Source organism: Acinonyx jubatus, chromosome B3, assembly GCF_027475565.1.
Source record: "Acinonyx jubatus isolate Ajub_Pintada_27869175 chromosome B3, VMU_Ajub_asm_v1.0, whole genome shotgun sequence".
NCBI lineage: Eukaryota > Metazoa > Chordata > Mammalia > Carnivora > Felidae > Acinonyx > Acinonyx jubatus.
In genome coordinates, this window is record NC_069386.1 from 115958041 (window position 1) to 115979130 (window position 21090).

The following is a 21090-nucleotide window of genomic DNA, read 5'->3' on the forward strand; positions in this document are numbered from 1 at the left end:
TATGAGCCCTCATTTCCCATAACCTCATCAAGATAGTAAACTACTCATGATCCTATTAATAACATCACTATTGTTACGTTATTAATAGCCTTAACGTTAATGGCAATGCTAATAATTTACTGAATGACTACTGCAATGACAGTGCCCTTAACTAGATCCATGAGGGCAGAACCATATCTATCCTATGTTTTCATCCCTAGTGTTTGCGATACAACCTGGAACATAGGAGAGGCTCAATATCTAGCTACTGAATGAATAAATGAATGAATGAATGTCATGCATGTTGCTAGGTACCTTAATCACTTTTCTCCACCCTATATCCTCCATAGGGCTTAACACACAGCAGCATTCGATACACCTGGTGATGGGCTCACTGACCTCCCAGACAACTGGGAGGAACAAAAAGTTACATGGAACAGCCCATTTGGGACTGGGGTCACTCACTGGTTCCAAACTGCTAGGTCAGCCACAAGAGAAAGAGACAACAAAAGCTCCATAAAGCTCTACTGGCAAAGAGTCAGGTAAGGTCGGAGTGGTTGGCTCGAGAGCCAGCACCTTCCAAACAGTCCTGGGGAAGAAGACTAGGCCTAGGGATTTCCTCCCCAGAAAGTCTACTCTGTTGTGACTCTGTTAGCCCACAGAGCAATGGTTCTCTGCGATACATACGGTGGGCACCTGAAAAGGGGGCATGTGGGAGCCTTTAAGTACACAATTAAGTGCCTCAGGATTTATGTTAGTATCCACCAAGTGATATACATAATATATATAAACAAACAACACATTTGGGATGAAAATAAAGCACTCCCTGTCAGCACGAGGGGGTATGATTTTGACACCCAGTGTCCTGGGGAATGTTAAACACACACGTTCCTGTGTTGGGCCTATGCATCTGAGTTCAATGCAAAGAATTCCAGGAGCTCAAAGCCCTAGGCTGGTTTCTCTACTGACAAGCCTTGGATAATCATTTAACATGGACTGATTGTGGGGTTGTTGTTTTTTTTCCACATGTAAAGGGAGGACATAGTCATCTTTGCCCTCCCAGACTGGGTAGTGGTTGCTAGTCAAATAAATAGGTAAATTGAGAAAATGCCTCGTAAACTGAAACCATAGTTCATTTCTCCTTCTTCTGCCGTCCATGTTATTTCGCTCCCTGTTCTACTACTACTCAAATCATCCTAATCTGTGGCTGGTTTCCCCTGAGCTAGAAAGGAGAGAACAGCCTAGACAGCAGCAAGACTGATTTTCAGTCAGGGGGGGAAACGGTAAAGAAAAGATAAGAAGATTCCCTTTCATGACAGAAGGAAGGGGCCAGAAGGGAACGAGGAGCTTGCTCTACTCGTTCTGCCAGTTTGCAATCAATGACCCCACTCTGCTCTACTCCTGGAGTGAAAGAAGCGGCCTGCCTCCCAGCGAGCCATGCCAGAGCCCCACCCAGCCCAGCTCCACATGTCTGCAATGCTCTTCGGCCCTTACACAACAGCAAGAGCACTGCACCAAAGCTTCCCCTCCCCAACTTCTGCCTTCTGCTCTTCCCCCGAGCTCTTGGACAGAAACTCCCAAATTCCACTCCTGGCTTTGCGGCTGAGTGGCCTTGGAAAAGCTACTTCGCTACCACGGCCTCAGGGAAAGGAGATACCAACACTCCATACCCACCAGGGATACTGAGAGGGCTAAGGGAGATAAAGCAGGTAAAGGGCGCAGCACATTGCCTGGCACACGGTAAGCACTCGATAAATATTACCCATGATTATTTCAAGACCAGTTCATTGTGAAAACATCCAGGGACACAGCAGTGGCAACTGGGCTTGCACTAGCTTGTTGCCCAGTTGTTCATTCAGAGACTAAATCAGCAATGTGGTGAGATCTAAACGGAGTCTACGTAAAAATGAAACATCTCCGGGCCCCTGCCTGGCTCAGTCAGTAGTAGAGAATGAGACTCTCAATCTCATGGTTGTAGATTCAAGCCTCACACTGGTGTAGAGATTACTTTAAAAATAAATAAACAGGGGGGCCTGGGTGACTCAGTCGGTGAAGCTTCTGACTTCGGCTCCGGTCATGATCTCCTGGTTTGTGGGTTCGAGCCCCGCGTTGGGCTCTGTGCTGACAGCTCAGAGCCTGGAGCCTGCTTTGGATTCTGTGTCTCCCTCTCTCTCTGCTCCTCCCCTACTTGTGCTCTGTCTCTCTTTCAAAATAAATAATAAACATTAAAAAAAATTTTTAATAAATAAAATCTTGAAGGAAGGAAGGAAGGAAGGAAGCTCCCTGACTCCTTTCCTCTCCCTCTCATCAAAACAACATATTAGTAATACTGGCTCTTAGTATTTACTTTTAGTAAAGTGATTATCTAACATCATCAGTTCTTAAGAAACCAAAGAGTATACCTCTCTCTCACTCACAAAGCTTTTCGCTCTGTATAGGGTTCCAAACAGAGTTTCTAAAATGAAACATAACAATAACTCAGTGATCTCCACTGTTCCAGTTTAGAATTTAGAGCAGTTTATGATAGTGAAAAGTGTCCAGCAGTCACCCTCTATCCCAAGCAGACAGTGAGAATGATGACAATCTCCGTCAAGAAATTTCTGCTTAGCCCTTAAAGAATCATTCTAGAAAGAATAACCACATAAGCTTTGTTCTGAGGGAAAACAGCTTTGTCCCCTGCAAAGGGAAAAGCAAGAGATAGAGAAGGAACTGAAAGAGCCTGGAAGGAGGAAAGTTCAACAGAGCACAGAAGTGAAATCCCAAAGGCATCAGAAAAAAACTCTAGAGGAAAGTAGCTAAGCACTGAGGTCCTTTCAGTTCTGGCCTTAAGAGAAAAAAAGGAAAAAAAAGAAAAAAGAAAAAAAAAAATCTGTGCCAACTAAAATCATACAGTCCTTTAAATTTTTATAAAGGTGTCCCCTGTGGCTGAGAGCAAAACCCAGCTCCCTCCCCAGAGTCACAGAAAGAGCTAAGAGAAGACCAACCCCTCACAACCCAATGCTTACAACAGATCCCACCCCTGAACCAACAAAGATGATTTTATGCCTCCCCGCTGAGATTCTAAAACTAGCCTCGGTCCATAGTTCCTGCCAAAGGGAACTTCCTACTAATTACTTCTACGTGTTGGTCTCTGATTTATCTTACTTTTCATTCCATTTTTAGCTGGGTTCAGAGGAAGAGACAGAACCCAAAGAAACCAAACCAGATTGTCACTCTTACCAGAACTGAGACCGCTATCCCAAAAGGAAACTAGAACTTTTTTCAACAAACGAAAACAACATACATTATCAAGCTTCATCTAGTGCCTGGCACTAACCTGATGATGTTAGATATACAGCACAGGTATACAACTTGGGTAACATCTTCCTTCTCCTGGGGAGGTAAAGGAGAAGTGGAAGGCGAGGGAACTCTTCCTAGAAAAATCCAGAGCCACTTGCATCATGTTGAAAAGAGCCTCCAGGTCGTGATTTAAGTCAATGATCTAATTTTCACATAAGATTTTACCTAAACAATGTCAAACAGACCAGCAGCTGATCTATTTTTACAATCCAAATGACAAGGATGTTCCATTCCAGTAATAAACTCCTATGCCAGAAAATTCTAGTAAACCTGTCTCTCCAACCTTGCAAGTCTAGAAAGTTTCCTTTCATTGTATTCTAAAAGGAGTGTGTAACTTTGTGTTTATCCATGTATGTGTCCATAGGGTTTCATAAAAAACTCAATTGTTTCTCAATCTAATGTTTTCTTAAGACCACTGAAGTCATGAGATTGGCCTCACAAACACACTGAGCACATTTGGTAAGGGCAAAGATCACTTTCTTCCACTCCAGTGTCCCCAAAGCATTCCATTACTTGAGAGGTCAGGAATTCTCCCCCCTTGTCTTAGAACTACCAGAAGTACTTCTGACACACAGCCTCCCGGACTCTGCCTGCAGCTCCCCTCCTACTCCAGCAAGAAAGAGAATGTTTGTATGCAGAAATGATCCACAAAGTGAATTCTTTAAAGAGGGTCATTTTTAGCTCCATGATCAGTTGGTTTCTTTGACCTCCACCCAACTCACTCTGTTCAGCTATCCTTCTATATCTGAAAAAGCTTTCCAAAACAAAGCTGAATTCTGAGGACAGACAGGAAATACCGAGTCATCCTCAAGACCCACATCACCCCTAAGAGGATCTTCCAAGGAACTTCCAGATGGCATACACAGCCCCCCTCTTAAGTGGCATGGCATACCCGTATTTGGCCAGCTATAAAACAGACATAAGCTCCGACAAAGGCTCTGGGACTTAGCAATAAAAGCGCCAGGCCAGAAAGAAGACAAGAGAGCTAGGTCCACCTCTACTTGGATTAGATCATGGGCAATTTCACTCAACCCTTCTCTTGCTCAAAGCCTCCTCCATTCCCCACTCATCATCTCTTTTAACATTTTTCCATTCTTCCTGGTTCTGAACTTCCCAACCATAAGGTACCATGCTGGCCAGGGTCTGTTCTGTGTTGTTCACCACTGTAGCCCTAGCCCAGGGTCTGATACATAATAGGGAATCAACATATATTTGTTAAATGAGTGAATATCTAAATGCTACATTCTCTCCGGGAATAGTTTTACCGTTAAGGATTCAACCAATCTGCTTACATATCACTTGCTGATTTTTTCTTTCTAACTGAAAATTTTTTTTAATTTTTTAATGATTTATTTATTTTTGAGAGAAAGAGAGAGTGAGCAAGCTGGGAAGGGGCAGAAAGAGAGAGAGGGAGACAGAGAATCTGAAGTAGGCTCCGAGCCGTCAGCATAGAGCCCGACACGGGGCTCAAACTCATAAACCATGAAATCATGACCTGAGTTGATGTCGGAGGCTTAACCGGCTAAGCCACCCAGGAGCCCCTCCACTTGCTGATTTTTTTTTTTTTAACGTTTTTTATTTATTTTTGAGACAGAGAGAGACAGAGCATGAACGGGGGAGGGGCAGAGAGAGAGGGAGACACAGAATCGGAAGCAGGCTCCAGGCTCTGAGCCATCAGCCCAGAGCCCGACGCGGGGCTGCAGACCACGAGATTGTGACCTGAGCTGAAGTCAGACGCTTAACCAACCGAGCCACCCAGGCGCCCCATCCACTTGCTGATTTTAGAATAACCTTAAAGAATTTAACTTCCCTGGGCCTCAGTTTTCTCACCTGTAAAATGGGGTTAACAACACAATCTACTTCAAAAATTGCTGTGAGGATTAAATGAGATAATTGCACATCAAGCACTTTGCACATTGGAATCATGCAGTAAATGCCAGGAAAGAGTTGGCTGCCATATTGCTGTATTTATACTGGTTTGCTTCTAGGCCACAGTCATTACCACCACCACAGAATTTCATTCCATTATCCCAAGTAAAAACCCTTCCATGGGAAGGTTTCCAATACACAGCTCATTAAAAAATTAGAGATACTGGAAGAAGATGCTTACTCAATATTTACTGTTCCCTCCCTCAAAAGGATGTATCTTTTCAATTAAAAAAAAAAAAAAAAGCTGTTCTGAAGTCGAATACATAATGCAGAAGATGGCATAACGTTTTCAAAAGAACGACGTGCCATGATTCCAAGAATTATTACTATACCATAGACTCCCTAAAAATGTTCTTCTCCTCCCTTATGTAAAAAATCTTAATAGATGACACTGGCATTCAAGGCGATCTTTGGTGTCTGAGGTGGAGACCGAAAGGGCCTGCTCTTTTTTTTTTTTAATTTTTTTACTGTTGATTTATTTTTGACAAAGAGAGAGACAGAGCATGAGTGGGGGAAGGGGAGAGAGAGAGGGAAACACAGAATCTGAAACAGGCTCCAGGATCCAAGCTGTCAGCACAGAGCCTGACGCAGGGCTTGAACTCACGGACAGCAAATCCATGATCTGAGCTGAAGTCGGATGTTCAACCAACTGAGCCACCCAGGCGCCCCACGAAAGGGGCTGCTTTCTATGCCATATCGAATGTGACAGTGGAGCCCTGGTGAAGTAACAACATGGCATATAACTACTTAAAGTCAACAAAGTAACCCCCCCAGCAGTATTCCCCTCCTCTGAATTTCCATAACATCCTCTCTCTACCACTCAGACTTCATCCATCTTATTTCCACGTATTTGTCTTCTGTTACCACTGGAATGTCCTCTCCCCAAGGGCAAGCTCAGTATCTGAGTGCCGCCTGCAATTATCCTCAGTGGTCAGCACACAGTAGGCACTCATTAAATGTTCATTGAATTAATGATTAAATTGATTTATTCTCATTAATGCATTTCATTCATTCAACAGATATTGAGTACCTACTATATGCCAAACATTGGTTTAGATGCTGATGAACAGAAGAGGCAAAAATCACTGCCCAATGAAAATGGTTTTGTTTTGTCTTTTAATGTTACAAAAGTGACTGTGGTGATGATTGTACATATACATGAATGTACTAAAAGCCAAGGAACTGTATACTTTTTTTTTTTTTTAATTTTGAGAGAAAGGGAATGTACACACAGGCTGGGGAGGGGCAGAGAGAGAGAGAATCCCAAGCAGGCTCCACACTGTCAGCACACAGCCAGATGCAGGGCTCGAACCCATAGACCGAGATATTCTGACCTGATGAAGTCAGATGCTTAACCAACTGAGCCACCCAGGTGCCCCTGAACTGTATACTTTAAATTTTTTTTTAATGTTTATTTTTTTGAGAGAGAGAAAGACAGAGTGTGAGCAGGGGAGGGGCAGAGAGAAAGGGAAACACAGAATCCGAAGCAGGCTCCAGGCTCTGAGCTGTCAGCACGGAGCCCGATGTGGGGCTCGAACCCACGAACCATGAGATCATGACCTGAGCCAAAGTCGGACGCTTAACTGACTGAGCCACTCAGGTGCCCCTGACCTGTATACTTTAAATGGGTGAATTGTACAGTATGTGAATCATATCCCAATAAAATTGTTTTTTAAAAAAGTAAATCCAGCATTGAAAAGAATTGAGATACTAGTGGACTTCTTTTATTGCAAAATTAAGATAAAATTCTATACTTTTCTGTAGTTCTGTACTTTCAGTATTTTAACATGCAGAATCTGTTGTTTTATAATTGGAAAATTAAAAAAAATTAAATTAAAATTTAAAATTAAAAAAAAAATCACTACCCTCTGCTATGGACTGTTCAACAGGTAAAGCATTTTCATTTGGGATGATGAAAATTTTTTAGAACTAGACAGAGTAGGGGCGCCTGGGTAGCTCAGTCAGTTGAGCATCTGACTTCAGCTCAGATCACGATCTCCCAGTTCATGGGTTCAGGCCTGGCATCGGGCTCTGTGCTGACAGCTCAAAGCCTAGAGCCTTCTTCGGATTCTGTGTCTCCCTCTCTCTCTCTGCACCTTCCCCACTCGCACTCTATCTTTCTCTCTCTCTCTCTGTCTCAAAAATAAATGAATAAATAAACATTAAAAAAAAAAAAAACTAGACAGAGTAGGGGATGCACAAAACTTAACTGTTCACTTCTCCATGATTAATTTTGTGTGATGTGAAGTACATCTCAATAAAAATAAATAAATAAATGCCCTCATGGAGCTTACACTCTAATGGGGAGAGGACCATATTCAAACAATTAAAATATACAGCACACACACCAAAAAACAAGTCATTGGATTAACGAACTGTGGTGAATCCATGCAATGGAACACTACTCAGCAATAAAAAGAAAAGAACTGAGACAGGCAAGATGAATGACCCTCCCTCCACAACATTACGGTGAGTGAATGAGCCAGCACAAAACAGCACTGCATGATTCTATTCATAAGAAACTCTAGAAAAACCAAATCTAAAGTGATAGAGAACAGATCAGTGACTGCTGGAGAACCATCGTGGCAGATGGAAATGTTCTGTATCTCGGTGGTGGTGGCAGTGGTGGTGGTGGTGGTGGTTATACACGTGCACGTGCATTTGTCAAAACTCATAAAAATGTACAATTAAAATGTGTATATTACATCATACGTAAACTATATCACAATAGGGCTGATTTTTTTTGAAGTTTATTTATTTAAAAAAAAATTTTTTTTTTTTTACATTTATTTGTTTTTGAGAGACAGAGAGAGACAGAGCTTGAGCAGGGGAGAGGCAGAGAGAGACGGAGACACAGAATCGGAAGCAGGCTCCAGGCTCCGAGCTGTCAGCACAAAGCCCGACGTGAGGCTCAAACCCACAAACCGTGAGATCATGACCTGAGCCGAAGTCAGAGACACTTAATCGAATGAGCCACCCAGGTGCCCCTAGAGCTGATTTTTTAAAGTATACATTATGTCAAATGGTGGTAAGTGGTATGAAAAGAAATCAGGAGAGACTAACAGTACAAGGCCAGGGCAGGAGTTGCTCTTTGAAATATGGTGTTTAAAGAAGTTGCACTGTGAAGCAAAACCTCTTTAGGTCAATCCTTTTAAAAACAATGTAATGAACACAATTTTCTGTGGTAACAAAAGGAAGAGAAATGTCACGAACAATCCAAAACAGTACATAAGCCTAAAATCATTTCTATTTAGTTCTAGAAAGAAACTTTTCTCCCCTGGCAATAGCAGATTTAACTTCTTAATTCATGAAAGCAGGTTGGGGGAGTTAGGGAGGAGGAAGGAGAGGAGAGAGGGAGAGAAAGATGAGGGAAGGGAAGAGAGGAGGAACTAATGAAGGGAGGGTGGGAAGGGAGAAAAAGAGAGAGGGAGGAAACAGGGAAGGAAAGAGAAGACAGAGAAGAGACAAAAAGAAAAACCGGCAAGCAGGCTGTCTGCCTGTCCATCTGTCCAACAGTCATAGTCCAGATCTAAATAACAGAGTTGACTGAGAGAAACGTGGGGGGAAAACGATAGTGCACCCTGTGACCTATGATTGCATGGTCACCAGGCATGACAAGAGAGGGTGCAAAAAGAATTATGGCATCCTCAAACAGCCTCTGCTCACAGACAAGTACAAAAGAGAAATAAAAGCTTTCCTGGGAATGAGGATCTCTGTCATCTGCAACCCCCCACACCCGCCCAGTCTCACTTAACCTCTCAATTTTCATTTTAAAACATTTTTCATAGAGATTACTTAAACAAATAAGGCACATAATTGACACTCAATAAATGTTTATGACTGTTGCTGAGTGATACAGATAAAGTGAATTTAGCTCTTTTAAAGAAAAGGCTATGAGAGATTACAGAAAACAGTTTAGCCATTTGGACTGACATTCACCAGGCAGAAAGAACTGAGCTAGAAAGCAGAGGAATTTCTAGAATACTCTATGCTGAAATGCTCAAGATTATGTTGTCTCTTAACTTGAACTTAGGATGTCTGTGTCTATATGCAGGAACCAGGCTCTGTCAGTTTTTTTCAAGCATTCTAATATTTAGAGTCAAATTCTCTGGGAAACACAGTGATAATTCAGTCTCAAATAGAAGGAAATCAAGAAGGGGAAAAAAAATTTTTTTCAAAAGCTACCAGAAAGTAGAATCATCCTCCAGTCAAGTCAAGCCAGAGGTCAGGTGCTTTTGCACACCTACTTCTCTAACCCAAGAATTCCAGCCACCACCAAGCTGACCATAAAAACCAGTCAAAGAAACCCTCTTAACTGCTGGCCAGAAGCCATTGGAAAAATGGGAAAATGAACAAAACAGCATCCCAGGAAACATCCATGCTCTCCTGCCTCCAAAAGCTCCTCTGTATCCCTTCCCATAGGCCCTCCCAATTCTTCTTGCCTGGAACTTTCTATATCCTTGTTTTCTTTCCCTTCTTCATCAATACATTTAGCAATTCTAAGCTCAGAAACAGTCTCAAAGCAGGCACGACCATCCCTCTCCCCAGGAAAGTTCAACCAGCTGTCTGAAGCACTTCCTTGCCACACAATCTCCAGGATAAACTCAGGGATACTACCGCCAGGAGATACATCCACAGGAAAAACATATAAGGTCAACTTAATATGAAATCTGCCTGTTATATTGACCTTGGCTCAAAAAGTCAAATGTTTGCCTAATTCCAGAAAAATCAATCACTTCAAGGAAATAACAGACCAGAAGAAACAGATTCACACAAACTGGAGCTAACTTGAAATAGTTAAAGACAGGTTCCCTGAAAAGCTGATTCATAGTGGTTTTGATGGCTTCTATGGGTCAAATTTTAAAAAGCCCTATACTTAACAAAATAGCCTCCCAAGTTAAATGCTGGGACCCCGTTATAACTGAATGAGTCCAAGACTGAGAAAGCTCAAAAGATGCCAAGCAGAAACAGAAAGCACATCATAGGGGCCCTTTCCTCCTTCTGTTTGTCTGAGTCATCCTCAACCCTGCATTTCCCAGTAATTCTACACAATGCTTTCCCTCTACTACTATTACCAAGCAAAAGGGGCTTTTTTCACTTGGGTTTCTGAGAGTAAAGAGCAGTGATGGGGGAGGGAGCCTGTGCTACTCAATTACTGCTTATGATTGTGACAGTCAGCTCCTAAGCAGATCTGTTATTTTCTCATATGGCACCCAAGGATTAATATTGTAGCACATATATTCAAGTACCGACCAGAACTTGCCAAAGGGCCAACCAGCCACAGCATCAAAATTAGTCCTTACTTTGTAATGGTTTGGCCATCTGCAGAGCAAAAATGGGGAAGTTCCACAAATTAGATCGATTCCCCTGGCTCATGAACTGGTGGCCAGAATTAAGTCCTCAGGTGTTTCTGCCAGCCTATCTGAAAGCTGACCAAGCCCCAGCAAGGTACCCAATAAACCGGGAAACAGAGGACAGGGCCACAAGGGTCTCTAGCAGATGAAGTCCAAAAAGGAGCACAAAAGTGGGACAGACCAGCACAGCCAGCTTATGGTCAAGGATTCCCATACAGTATGAAAACATCCTCTGCTATTTTCCATTCCAGAATCTCACAAGAATAATGTCTCTTTTAGCCAATTAAAAAAAAAAAAAAAAGCCAAGTCCCAGTATTTTGAGCCACACTATTCTGGGATTGTAAACAAGTGAAGCAGCCAAACAACGTGATGGGTCTTCTTAAAGGAACGGTCTCCGAAGAGAGGAAGTCTACCACTGTGCTGAAGAAGGAATGAAGAGGGCTCACTGTGGCCTTCCACTTCAGAGTGGGTCCAGACTGCGTATCTCTGAGTCAAGGAAGACCTGCCCCAGCGAACACTTTCTTAGCTTCTCACTGACCGCTCCTGGGTCACCGGGCTTCCTTATCACCTTGTGTGCTCAGCATGAGGGGACCTAACTTGAAGAGTCTTTGGCACAAAAAGCTCCTTGGCTCTCCTAATGTCCCACTCGGGGGTCAGTCAGCACAAAGGGACAACAAGTGAAATTTCTCATCAGTTTGTTGCTCTACTTTCTTGGAAAGAAGACAGTCACAGGAAGTTTGTAGAAAAGGGACAAAGAAGAGAATGGGGTGGTTATTCACACAGGATGTCTGAATCCCTCACAAGACACAACAGATAGGAAAATACCATTCTCTTCTTCCACTAAGAACTCCCATTGTTAGAACTTTATTCTTCTTACCTTTGAGTTGTTTGAGAGGGGTGTTGTCTCTCAGTTCAAGAGCTTGGGGATTGATTTGTCAGTGTGAATCGTTTACTTATTATGGACTCTAAATAATGGACCTGAAAGTCCTCTGGTTTTCCTAGCATAGTTCTACTGAGGCCTAGAAAAATCAAGGACAACAACACAGAAGAAAATCTAACCATTTCATGAGAGAGGTTGCAAGTATGCCAAAAGAAAACACTGATTTCAGCTAGATTACTTCTGGGGAGCAAACAGAACCAAGAGAGGGAGGAAAAACTAGTGTATATGTTAAATTTTTGTCCCTGATACGTTTTCCACGTCACCAGAACGCAGATCTCCTATTAGACCAAACCTGCATCCTTTAGATCAGTTTCTCAATTGCAGCACAACTGACATTTTGTACCAGATCACTATTTTGGGGGGGGATGGAGGGGGGGGGGCGGCTACCCTATGTATTGTAAGATATTTACCAACACCCTGGCCTCTACCCATTAGCCAGTGGCACATGCCCCAATCATGACAACCAAAGATGTCTCTCAACATTACCACATGACTGCAGAGAGAGCAAAATCACTCCCCGTTGAGAACCACTGAGTTAAATAAAACCAAATGACACTAATTTAGCTCTTTGTTGTATGAACTGGGTTCTTAAAGTCTTTTAGTTTTAACAAATCAATAAAATCCAGGGTGTGATCTGCACAAACCAAATGCCAAGGAGTCACCACTGAGGGTGGTCATTCCTCACTCTCTACTCTATAACAGCATTCCTGTTTTATATCCAAACTTAGTCCCAAATCCATCAATGTCTTTTTTTTTAATACTTACCAGTTTATTAAAGGATATGATAAAAGATACAAATCTACAGCCAGATGGAGAGATGCACTGGGAAAGGTATGGGGAAAACACGAGGAGCTTCCATGCCCCCTCCATACATGCAACTCTCCCCAGTGTCCATGTGTTCACCAACCCAGAAGCTCTCATCGTGCCTTTCCATCTCCCCAGTGATTTTGGTGACACCGAATCGAAGCCACCTCTCACCTCATCTTCTGCAGTGGCCTAAGTGGTCTCCCTTCTTTTCCTCTTGCCCCACTACATTCATTACAATCTAGCCTTCACACTGAAGCCACTTCTTGAAAATGTCTATCAGATCATGAGACTTTCTACCAGAAAGCAGTCTGGTGCTTCCCAACACACGTTAACAACCACACTTTTTCCTACGGCCTGCAAGGCCCCACGTCGTGTGGAACCTGTTCCCTTACACTCTCTGCCAGCTCCCTCCAGCCACGGGGACATTCTTCCTATACCACAAACATGACATACACCTTCTTTCTGTTCTCATTGCCCTCTGTCCAGAGAGCTATTTCCCCAGGTAGTATTATCCATCAGATCTGTGCTTAAAAGTAACCTCTACAATAAAAGCTTCCCTGACCATCCTGCACAAGTAGCTTCCAAATCACTCTTGCTTAATAATACTACATCTAAGGGGTGCCTGAGTGGCTCAGTAGGTTAAGCATCGGGCTCTTGGTTTCAGAGCAGGCCATGATCTCACAGTTTCATAAGCTCAGGCCCTGCATCAGGCTCTGCTCTGGCAGCACGGAGCCTGCTTGGGATTCTCTGTCTTCTCTCTCTCTGCCCCTCACCCACTCACGCTACCTCTGCCTCTCTCAAAATAGATAAATAAACTTTAAAAAATAATTAAAATTTATTTATCTATTTTGAGAGAGGCAGCAATAGCATGAGCAGAGGAGGGGTGGTGGGGAAGAGACAGAGAGTCCCAAGCAGGCCCTGCACTGTCAGCACAGAGCCTGACATGGGGCTCGATCTCATCAACCGTAAGATCATGCCCTGAGCTGAAATCAGGAGTTGGACACTTACCCGACTGAGCCACCCAGGCACTCCAATAAATAAAATAATTTAAAGATAATAATATTAATAATACACCTGAGCCATCTTTTATGTGTTTTACATGTGAACTCTGCTTTCCCCACTTAAATGGTAAGTCTATGAGAGCATGGACCAAATCTTATTACCCATGCTTCCCTGGAACCTAGAAAGTACCTGGCACATAATATGCGCTTAATAAATGCGAGGAATTAATGAATGCTTTTGGCTAACAGACTAAATGTACCCGTTTAAAAGCCAAAGATGAAGTCTTGCTTGAGACCAAAAGTCAGTCTCTCCTCAAATTTACCACTATAGTACACACCCAAATGACAAGGTAATGCTAGAATTCTCACTCCTACAAGGAACTTTTTCGTTTCGAAAAGGAACCGAATAATACTCAAAGCACAAGCAACAAACCTTAGGGGACTCCAGGCCATAGAATTTGAGGAAACCACACATAAGATACAGCCTACAAGCTTCTAAAATAATTCCTATGTACTAAACTGAAAATGGCCAAAACCCACAAATGCCAGAAACATAAAATGAAAAACAAAGACGGGGCCTAACTCATAGAATCCTTACCACTGTGAGTAAACAGTTCTTCAATAACACTGTCTTACATTTATATCGGGCTTTGCTTTATTTGCTCCTCAAGGCAGCCCTGAGGAATCGGTGAGCTGATGCTACTGACCACATAAAGCTTCATCAGAAAGCTTCACTGACTTGGTCAGAAACAACAAGAGGATCAGAGTTAGACCAAGGATTTTAGAGCCAGACGCTTGTGTTTTTGTGTTGTTGTTTTTTTTAATTTTTTTAACATTTTATTTATTTTTGAGAGAGAGAGAGTGGGGGCGGGGGGGCGGGCAGGTAGAGAGAGAGAGGGAGACACAGAATCCGAAGCAGGCTCTAGGCTCTGAGCTGTCAGCACAGAGCCAGACGCGGGGCTCGAACCCACAAACCATAAGATCATGACCTGAGCCGAAGTCGGACGCTTAACCGACGGAGCCACCCAGGCACCCCCAGACGCTTGTGTTCAAATCCTCTGCCACTTACTGTAACTCGATCCAGACAAGTTACTTCATCTCTCTGTGCTTCAGTGTCCTCACCTATAAAACCCAATGCTATAGATGAAATGTTTTGTATCCCCCCCCCAAATTCATGTTGAAATCTAACCCCTAACGTGATGGTATCGGGAGGTGAGGCCTTTGGGAAGTGATTAGGTCATGAAGCGGAGTCCGTATGAGTAAGATTAGTGCCCTTATTAAAGAGATTCTAGAACTCCCTTCTACCATCTGAGGACACAGGGAGAAGATAAGATGGCTGTCTATGAATCAGGAAGCAAGTCGTCACCAGACACCAAATCTGCTGCCAACACCTTGATCTTGGACTTCCCAGACTGCAGAACTGCAAGAAATAAACTTCTGTTGCTTATACACTACCCAATGGTATGTAATATAATGATATATGGTATTTTATCACATAGAGCAGCCCAAACTGACTACAACTTCCTTCATAGGGTGTGGTAGGCTGAAATTGCAGCCCCTCCTCAAAGATATCCACATCCTAATCCCTGAAACCTGCGAATGGGTCCATTTATGTGGCAAAAGAACTTTGCAGATGTGACTGAATTAAAAACCTTGAGAGCAAGAAACGACGCTGGATTATCCAAGTGGGTCCAATATAATCAAAGTGTCTTTGTACAAGAAAGGCAAGAGGGCCACAGACCCAGAAGAAGATATGACAACAGAAGCAGAATGACAGAGAGAGGGATTGGAAGATGGTACACTGCTGTCTTTGAAGCCAGATGATGGGGTCATAAACCAAAGAATACGGGAAGCTTCCTGAAGCTAGAAAGACCAGGAAATACTCCCTAGAGTCCCACAAGAAACACAACTATACAGACCCATTTTAGGACTTCTGACCTCCGAACTATAAGAAAATACATTTGTGTTTTAAGCCACTGTGTGGAAATTTGCTACAGCAGCAATAAGAAACTAATACATAGTTATAAACAGGATTAAATGAGCTCATGCGTGTAAAGTGCTAAGAACGGTTCCTAACAGCGATAGTAAGAGCTCTTTACATTTTAGCTCTTAGGAGTCAAGATCAGAACCCAGAGGACTGCACTGAAGTACTTCAGAGGCTAAAAAAAATGAGGTTAGGAAATTTGGTAATATCTATCTAAATTTGAAAGGCACACGTCATTTGACAAAGAGATTCCATTTCTAAAAAGATTCACAGGGATATTCAACACATCCTTGTTTGTAATTACTCAAATATCCACTAACAGGCTAAAATTATAGAAAATCCACTCAGCAACATAGTAGGCAGCCTTTAAATAATGAGCCTATAAAATGTACTGATAAATCTACAAGATGTATCCTCTAATTAAAAAAAAAAAGCTCAAGGACAGAATATTAGGAAAATATTGAGAATATTAGGTTCCATTTCTGTTTAAAAATAAAAAGGATACAGGGGCGCCTGGGTGGCTCAGTCAGATTTGAGCATCCGACTTCGGCTCAGGTCATGATCTCATAGTTCATGAGTTCGAGCCCCACGTTGGGCTCTGTGCTGACAGCTCAGAGCCTGGAGCCTGCTTCAGATTCTGTGTCTCCCTCTCTCTCTCTCTGCTCCTCCCCTGCTCACACACTGTCTCTCTCTCAAAAATAAAGATTAAAAATAATTTTAATAAAAATAAAAAGGATATATATATATATATATATATATATGTTCATAAGTACATTTTAAAAACTTCTGAAAGGGCATGCATGTAGTTCCCTGTTCACAGTGGTTGTTCCAAGAAAAGAGACTAAGGGGATGGAAAAGGAGGGGAAAACTCTTGCCATCACATGCCCTTTTATGTTATTTTAGGTTTTAACTAGGTATGTGCATGGTACCCATTTTTAAGAAACTGAAGTTAAGTTGTGACATCACCAACCTATCAGCAAGTATTTATGCACTGACAATGTGCCCACCATTGTACATGCTACAGGGCATAGGACACAGTCCTGCCCTCCAGGAGTTCACATTCTGGCTGAATTTATAATCTAGATTTGTATTAGACAATCATCCAATTGTTTTGGACATTCACCTAAGAAAACAGAACCACACATTCTCTCAAAGTATTTTTCCACTTGTGACTCAGAGAACAAATCACCACCTAAAAAGAATAAATTCTACGTCTAATCCATTAGTCCCAACCAGCGCTGCTTGTGCTTAAGAAACCGTTACTTCTTGGGAAGTGGTCAGTGTTTAAGAAGGAAGGAAAAGCAGGAGAAATCTTTACAAAAACACAATTACATACTTTATTACACACTGCAAGAAAAAAAAGATGGACAAGTATCTCTGGGTAATTGGATTTGTCTTCTTCATTACATTTTCCTAATTCTCTAATTCTTTACTAAGGAACATGTATCAAAGCCACAAAAAGAAAAACAAGATACACACCCTCCTCCCCTCAAAAAATATTCTTTTTTGGTGCCAACACAATAATGACAGTTACTGGTTCATCCCAAGTCTTCCTCTCATCTTAAAAAGCAACGGCAATCCAAAGTATGACTTTCCAAAGGCTGAACTGGTGGCAAAACCAACAAGAATCATCCAAGTCCAAGTGTTCCATTTATAAAATATTTAGTCCAACTGTCACCCAATTAGAGCATAACCATAATGAAGACATTATTGCTAACAAGGGAGGCAGGAGGGGATCTGGGTCACTCTTCCATAACTCCATTAGCTCCTCTCAGCCAATAAAGAAGTCTGTGTTAGCAAAGTATTTAGCTGACAATGGAATCATGATGTAATGCATTTCCATAATCTTACCAAGGAGCAAAAAGAGCTGAAAAATGTTTAGTGGGTAACTGGAAAGTTGTCAAACAGCAACTCACGTAGGGTCTCCTCCAACCTGGTGACTTGAGGAGTCATCACTGCTCAAAGTATGGAGTCGATGTACCACAAATACCCCATGACGTTGACAGAAACAACGAACTGCTCCTGGGCACTATGTGCCAGGCCCTGTGATGAGGGCCCTTCCATTCCCGTTCCTTAATCTCTTTGAATCTTCTCAACTACTACTGTGAAGTACAGAGGAAACTGAGGCACAAAGCTGAAATAACTGTCCATGGTTACACCGCCACCGAGTGGTGAAGCTCGGATGAATTCAAGCAGGCTTCACTCAAAAGTATAGACATCACAATGCCTCCACTGGAAAGTATAAACGTTATACCACCCTTCCCGAGTCACCCCTCACTGTGACACGCCATCATTTGCCCAGCTTGCTCCCATCACACACTACCCTCCCTCCCCAACTTGGAATGAAATCAAATATGCTCCAGTCCTTCTGTAATGGCAGGTGCCCTCTCTGGCTTTTGCCGATCAGCCTATACGTGAAGAGGCCATCTGAACAGAATACTATCCTTATCAGAGGCCACTTTTTGAAGACCCGCCTCTCTAAATTGAGATAGCAAGCCTATGACTTACTGCCTCGCACTCCCAGGGGACCCGCTATGTCTCCTGCCCTGCACACACAGCCCCTCGTCATTCACATTTATTCACAACTTGCCAAGTGCTCTCATTCAGAAAGCTGATCTAAATAAAGTCTTCCCCATAATCGCCCTAATAACAATAACAGCTACCATATTCTGAGCATTTATTATGCAACAGGCTCAACAAACACGGTGCCATTACATCCTCACACCAGCCCAAAGCAGGCACTGTCTTCAATTTATAGACGACAAAACTAAGGCTAAGAGATAAAGTAATTCAGCCCAAGGTCACACAACCGGTAAGAAACTAATCTGACACCCTGTAATTTTAAGCTTTCAGGGGTCTCCCCCTTTAATGATTAAAAAGGTGAGCTCTTCTCGGAATTCCCTTTTGAGAGGCGCCTTCCAACAAGAGATCTGCCCCACGACCACATGAATCCCATGGGCTTCACCCACAGGCTTACCTGAATTTCTTCATTTTCATCTACTAGGAGGAAACTCACAACCTTCTCGGTCATCTTCTTCCTCCTGGTCTCTTCATCCAGCTCTTCTTCCTCCAGTAACCCCTGGACCTTAGCGACATGGTACACAGTAACGGGGTGTCTCCTTTTGTTACCCCCAGAATGAGTCCTCTTCTGGCACTCCAGGCACAAGTTGATTTTACAGGTCTGGCACCTCACGGCTGCCCTCTGCCTCACACCTGGTGAATGCCCATTGGGACCCTTGCAGGGGTCGCAGTAAGGGACATGGCCAGGTTTGAGTCTTATCCGCTCGTGGTTTCGCAGGCGCTCCTGCCGATGGAGCTCCTCCTCGCAGCGGAGACACTGCAGACTACAGCACTCATCACACTCAAAGACCGCCTCGTCAGCCCCACTGCAGGCATAACTTTCCTGGCACATCAGCCCCGGATTCAGGCCCTTGTCTGCCGGGCAAGTCTGGGCACTCATACTCGGATCGGTAAGGAAATCACCCACAACGTCACCGTCACTGGGCTTTCCCCAGCAGTGAAGACCAAGGCTTTGGGTCTGAAGCCTGCACAGAACCTTCACGGCGTTCTGCACGCCTTAAAAAAAACAAACAAACAAACAAAAAACCTCTGGGGTCCTATCAGAATTCTTCACACGCTCACAAACGTTCCAATTTTTAATCTTCTGCCTCCAAGATTCTTGTATCAGCAGCAACGTTGATTTGGTTTGATGGTGTTATCCGTCTGTAAAGTGCAAGCCTGGAAGGATCTCTTCGGGCTATCTGAAAGAGATCCGATGGGTTCACCGAGGTGGGCTCATCAGTTGGGCCTTGGCCACGAGGTTTTGGTATAGTGACAGAGTGGTCAGGAGCTTTGCAAAATAATCCAACCCCAAGTCAATATTTCAGGGGACACCTAAATAGAGGAAGGAAAAGGATTTCACTAATCTAAAAACAGAAGTGCACCTTAAAAAAAAAAAAATGTGATTAAATAAGAGGCCAAAACTCCTGACAGAAATCTCATTCTTGCTTGTAATGCTTACACCGGCTCTTTCTGATCCTCGAAATTTCGTCTCAAAATCACAGGCAAGGCTCCCCCTTTGGAAAACAGCCACTATCCCTAGGCCCAGGGTATTTCAGAGACTTTGCCGCTGACTGAAATTCTCTGTTCGTCCAGTTATTAATTAAATTCAGAATCAAAATCATTTAGCAAAAAGTCCTTGGAGGGACAACCCTTTGCAGTCCCCCAACCTGCAGCACACAATTGTGAGGTGGATAAAGAGGCCTGTAAAAAGCTAAAGAAATGATAATATAGACTTTGGCTCCATCAAAGTCTTTGGCAGATCTAGTTAGGTTGTTTCAACTCTAGACAGATGTCTATTAAGGACTGTCAGCCTGGAAACAAAAGTCACCGTGTCATATTTAAAAACAATAAAACGCAATTATTATACTTCCTTTTGTCCCTTCTCTAACTGCAAAAAAAAAGGGAGCAACAGGAGACAGAATTCCTCCTCTACAGCCCACTGCAAAGCCAGGCCTGCAGTGAGTTAAAACAAATAATTTCTCTCTTTGTCACTCAAAAACTAACTTAAAAATAACTTCAAAAAGGAAAAAGAAAAAGAAAGGATAACTGGGGCAGGGAAGAGGCTTTTGTCACTTCTACAATTACATTCTAAACCCCCCTTTAGCCTTGACCTCCATTCTAATGCACCAACGAAACGTAAAGCCCTCCTCACAAATACTCACTCCACCCTGTAGTAATCAATCTATCAATCTTATTTTTGGATAAACAAGGAAGGAGAAGAGAGTGACTAGGAGACCTTATTTACACCCTAACCTCAGACATGGCCAACCAGCCTCCACAACGGAAACGAAAATCAAAATCTGTCAGAGAAATTTAGAAAAATAGAAAATCAACCTTCGAAAGAACACCTCACCGCCGGACCAGCCGGCCAAGCAAACAATCTGCCCACTCGGGCCCCCACCTCGACACCTCTCTCGAGCCGGGGATTCCTCACCCTTCCTTCCTCCCGGGCAACACCACCACAACCCGAGGGGCAGGAGCAGAGTCTGAACAAAGAAGGTCCCCCAAAATCTCCCCTCCACGCTAGCAGAGGCCAGAGCCGAATCTATTGTTTATACCACCCCACCCCCACCCCAGCCGCACCCGCACCCCCCCCCCCCCCCCCGCCCCGGGGGCAGCCGGAGCTCCAGGACTATCGTTCGCCCGCCGCAGGGCCGTGCCCTTCCCTCCCCGCCGCGGCTGCCCGGGAACCCCACCACGGAGCAGCTCGGCAGCAGCGAGGCGGCGTCGGGGGACCGCGGTGCGCCGGCGGGGGCGGGGGCTGTTCCTCAGGGCACCGGTGGATCCATCTTCATCTCCATCTCCGCCCCCCTCCTCCTTCGCTGCCTCCCGGGCTTCCTCCTCTCCTGTTGTCAGTTGGGATCAGCTGATCGGAGTGAACTTCTCCCAGCTCGGACTAACAGGAAGGCGTGAGCAGTGCAGCCCAGGGAGGGACGAACGGGAGGGGGTGGAGTCCGACTCCCGCGAGGGTGGAGAAGGGCGCGCACAGCTTCCTGGGAAGTGTAGTTCCGCGGACGTGAATCCTCCCCCACGTCCCGGAAGGGAAGGCTCTGAATGACTACAACTCCCAAAACCAAACAGAGTGCTCTTGTGAGGAGGTGGTGAAGACAGGCCGTCGAGTATTTCGGGACTTGGAGTTTTTGCATCGACTGCGGTGTTCGAAGGTTTCAGCGCGTTGTTTTGGGTAGTGGCCGG

At 43.8% G+C, this 21090-nt stretch overlaps 1 protein-coding gene across 1 annotated transcript in view; it reads right to left on the reverse strand.

The window, feature by feature from the left end:
- The window catches only part of ZFYVE1 (zinc finger FYVE-type containing 1), a 52304-nt gene extending 31478 nt beyond the window's left edge, over positions 1 to 20826 (reverse strand). The window contains exons 1-2 of the mRNA XM_015071688.3: positions 20592 to 20826; positions 18311 to 19227 (exon numbers count right to left, since the gene is read on the reverse strand). Of these exons, the coding sequence (XP_014927174.1) occupies positions 18311 to 18793 (483 nt within the window). The 5' untranslated portion in view covers positions 18794 to 19227; positions 20592 to 20826. The remainder of the gene's footprint in view (positions 1 to 18310; positions 19228 to 20591) is intronic.
- Positions 20827 to 21090: the final 264 nt, after the last annotated feature.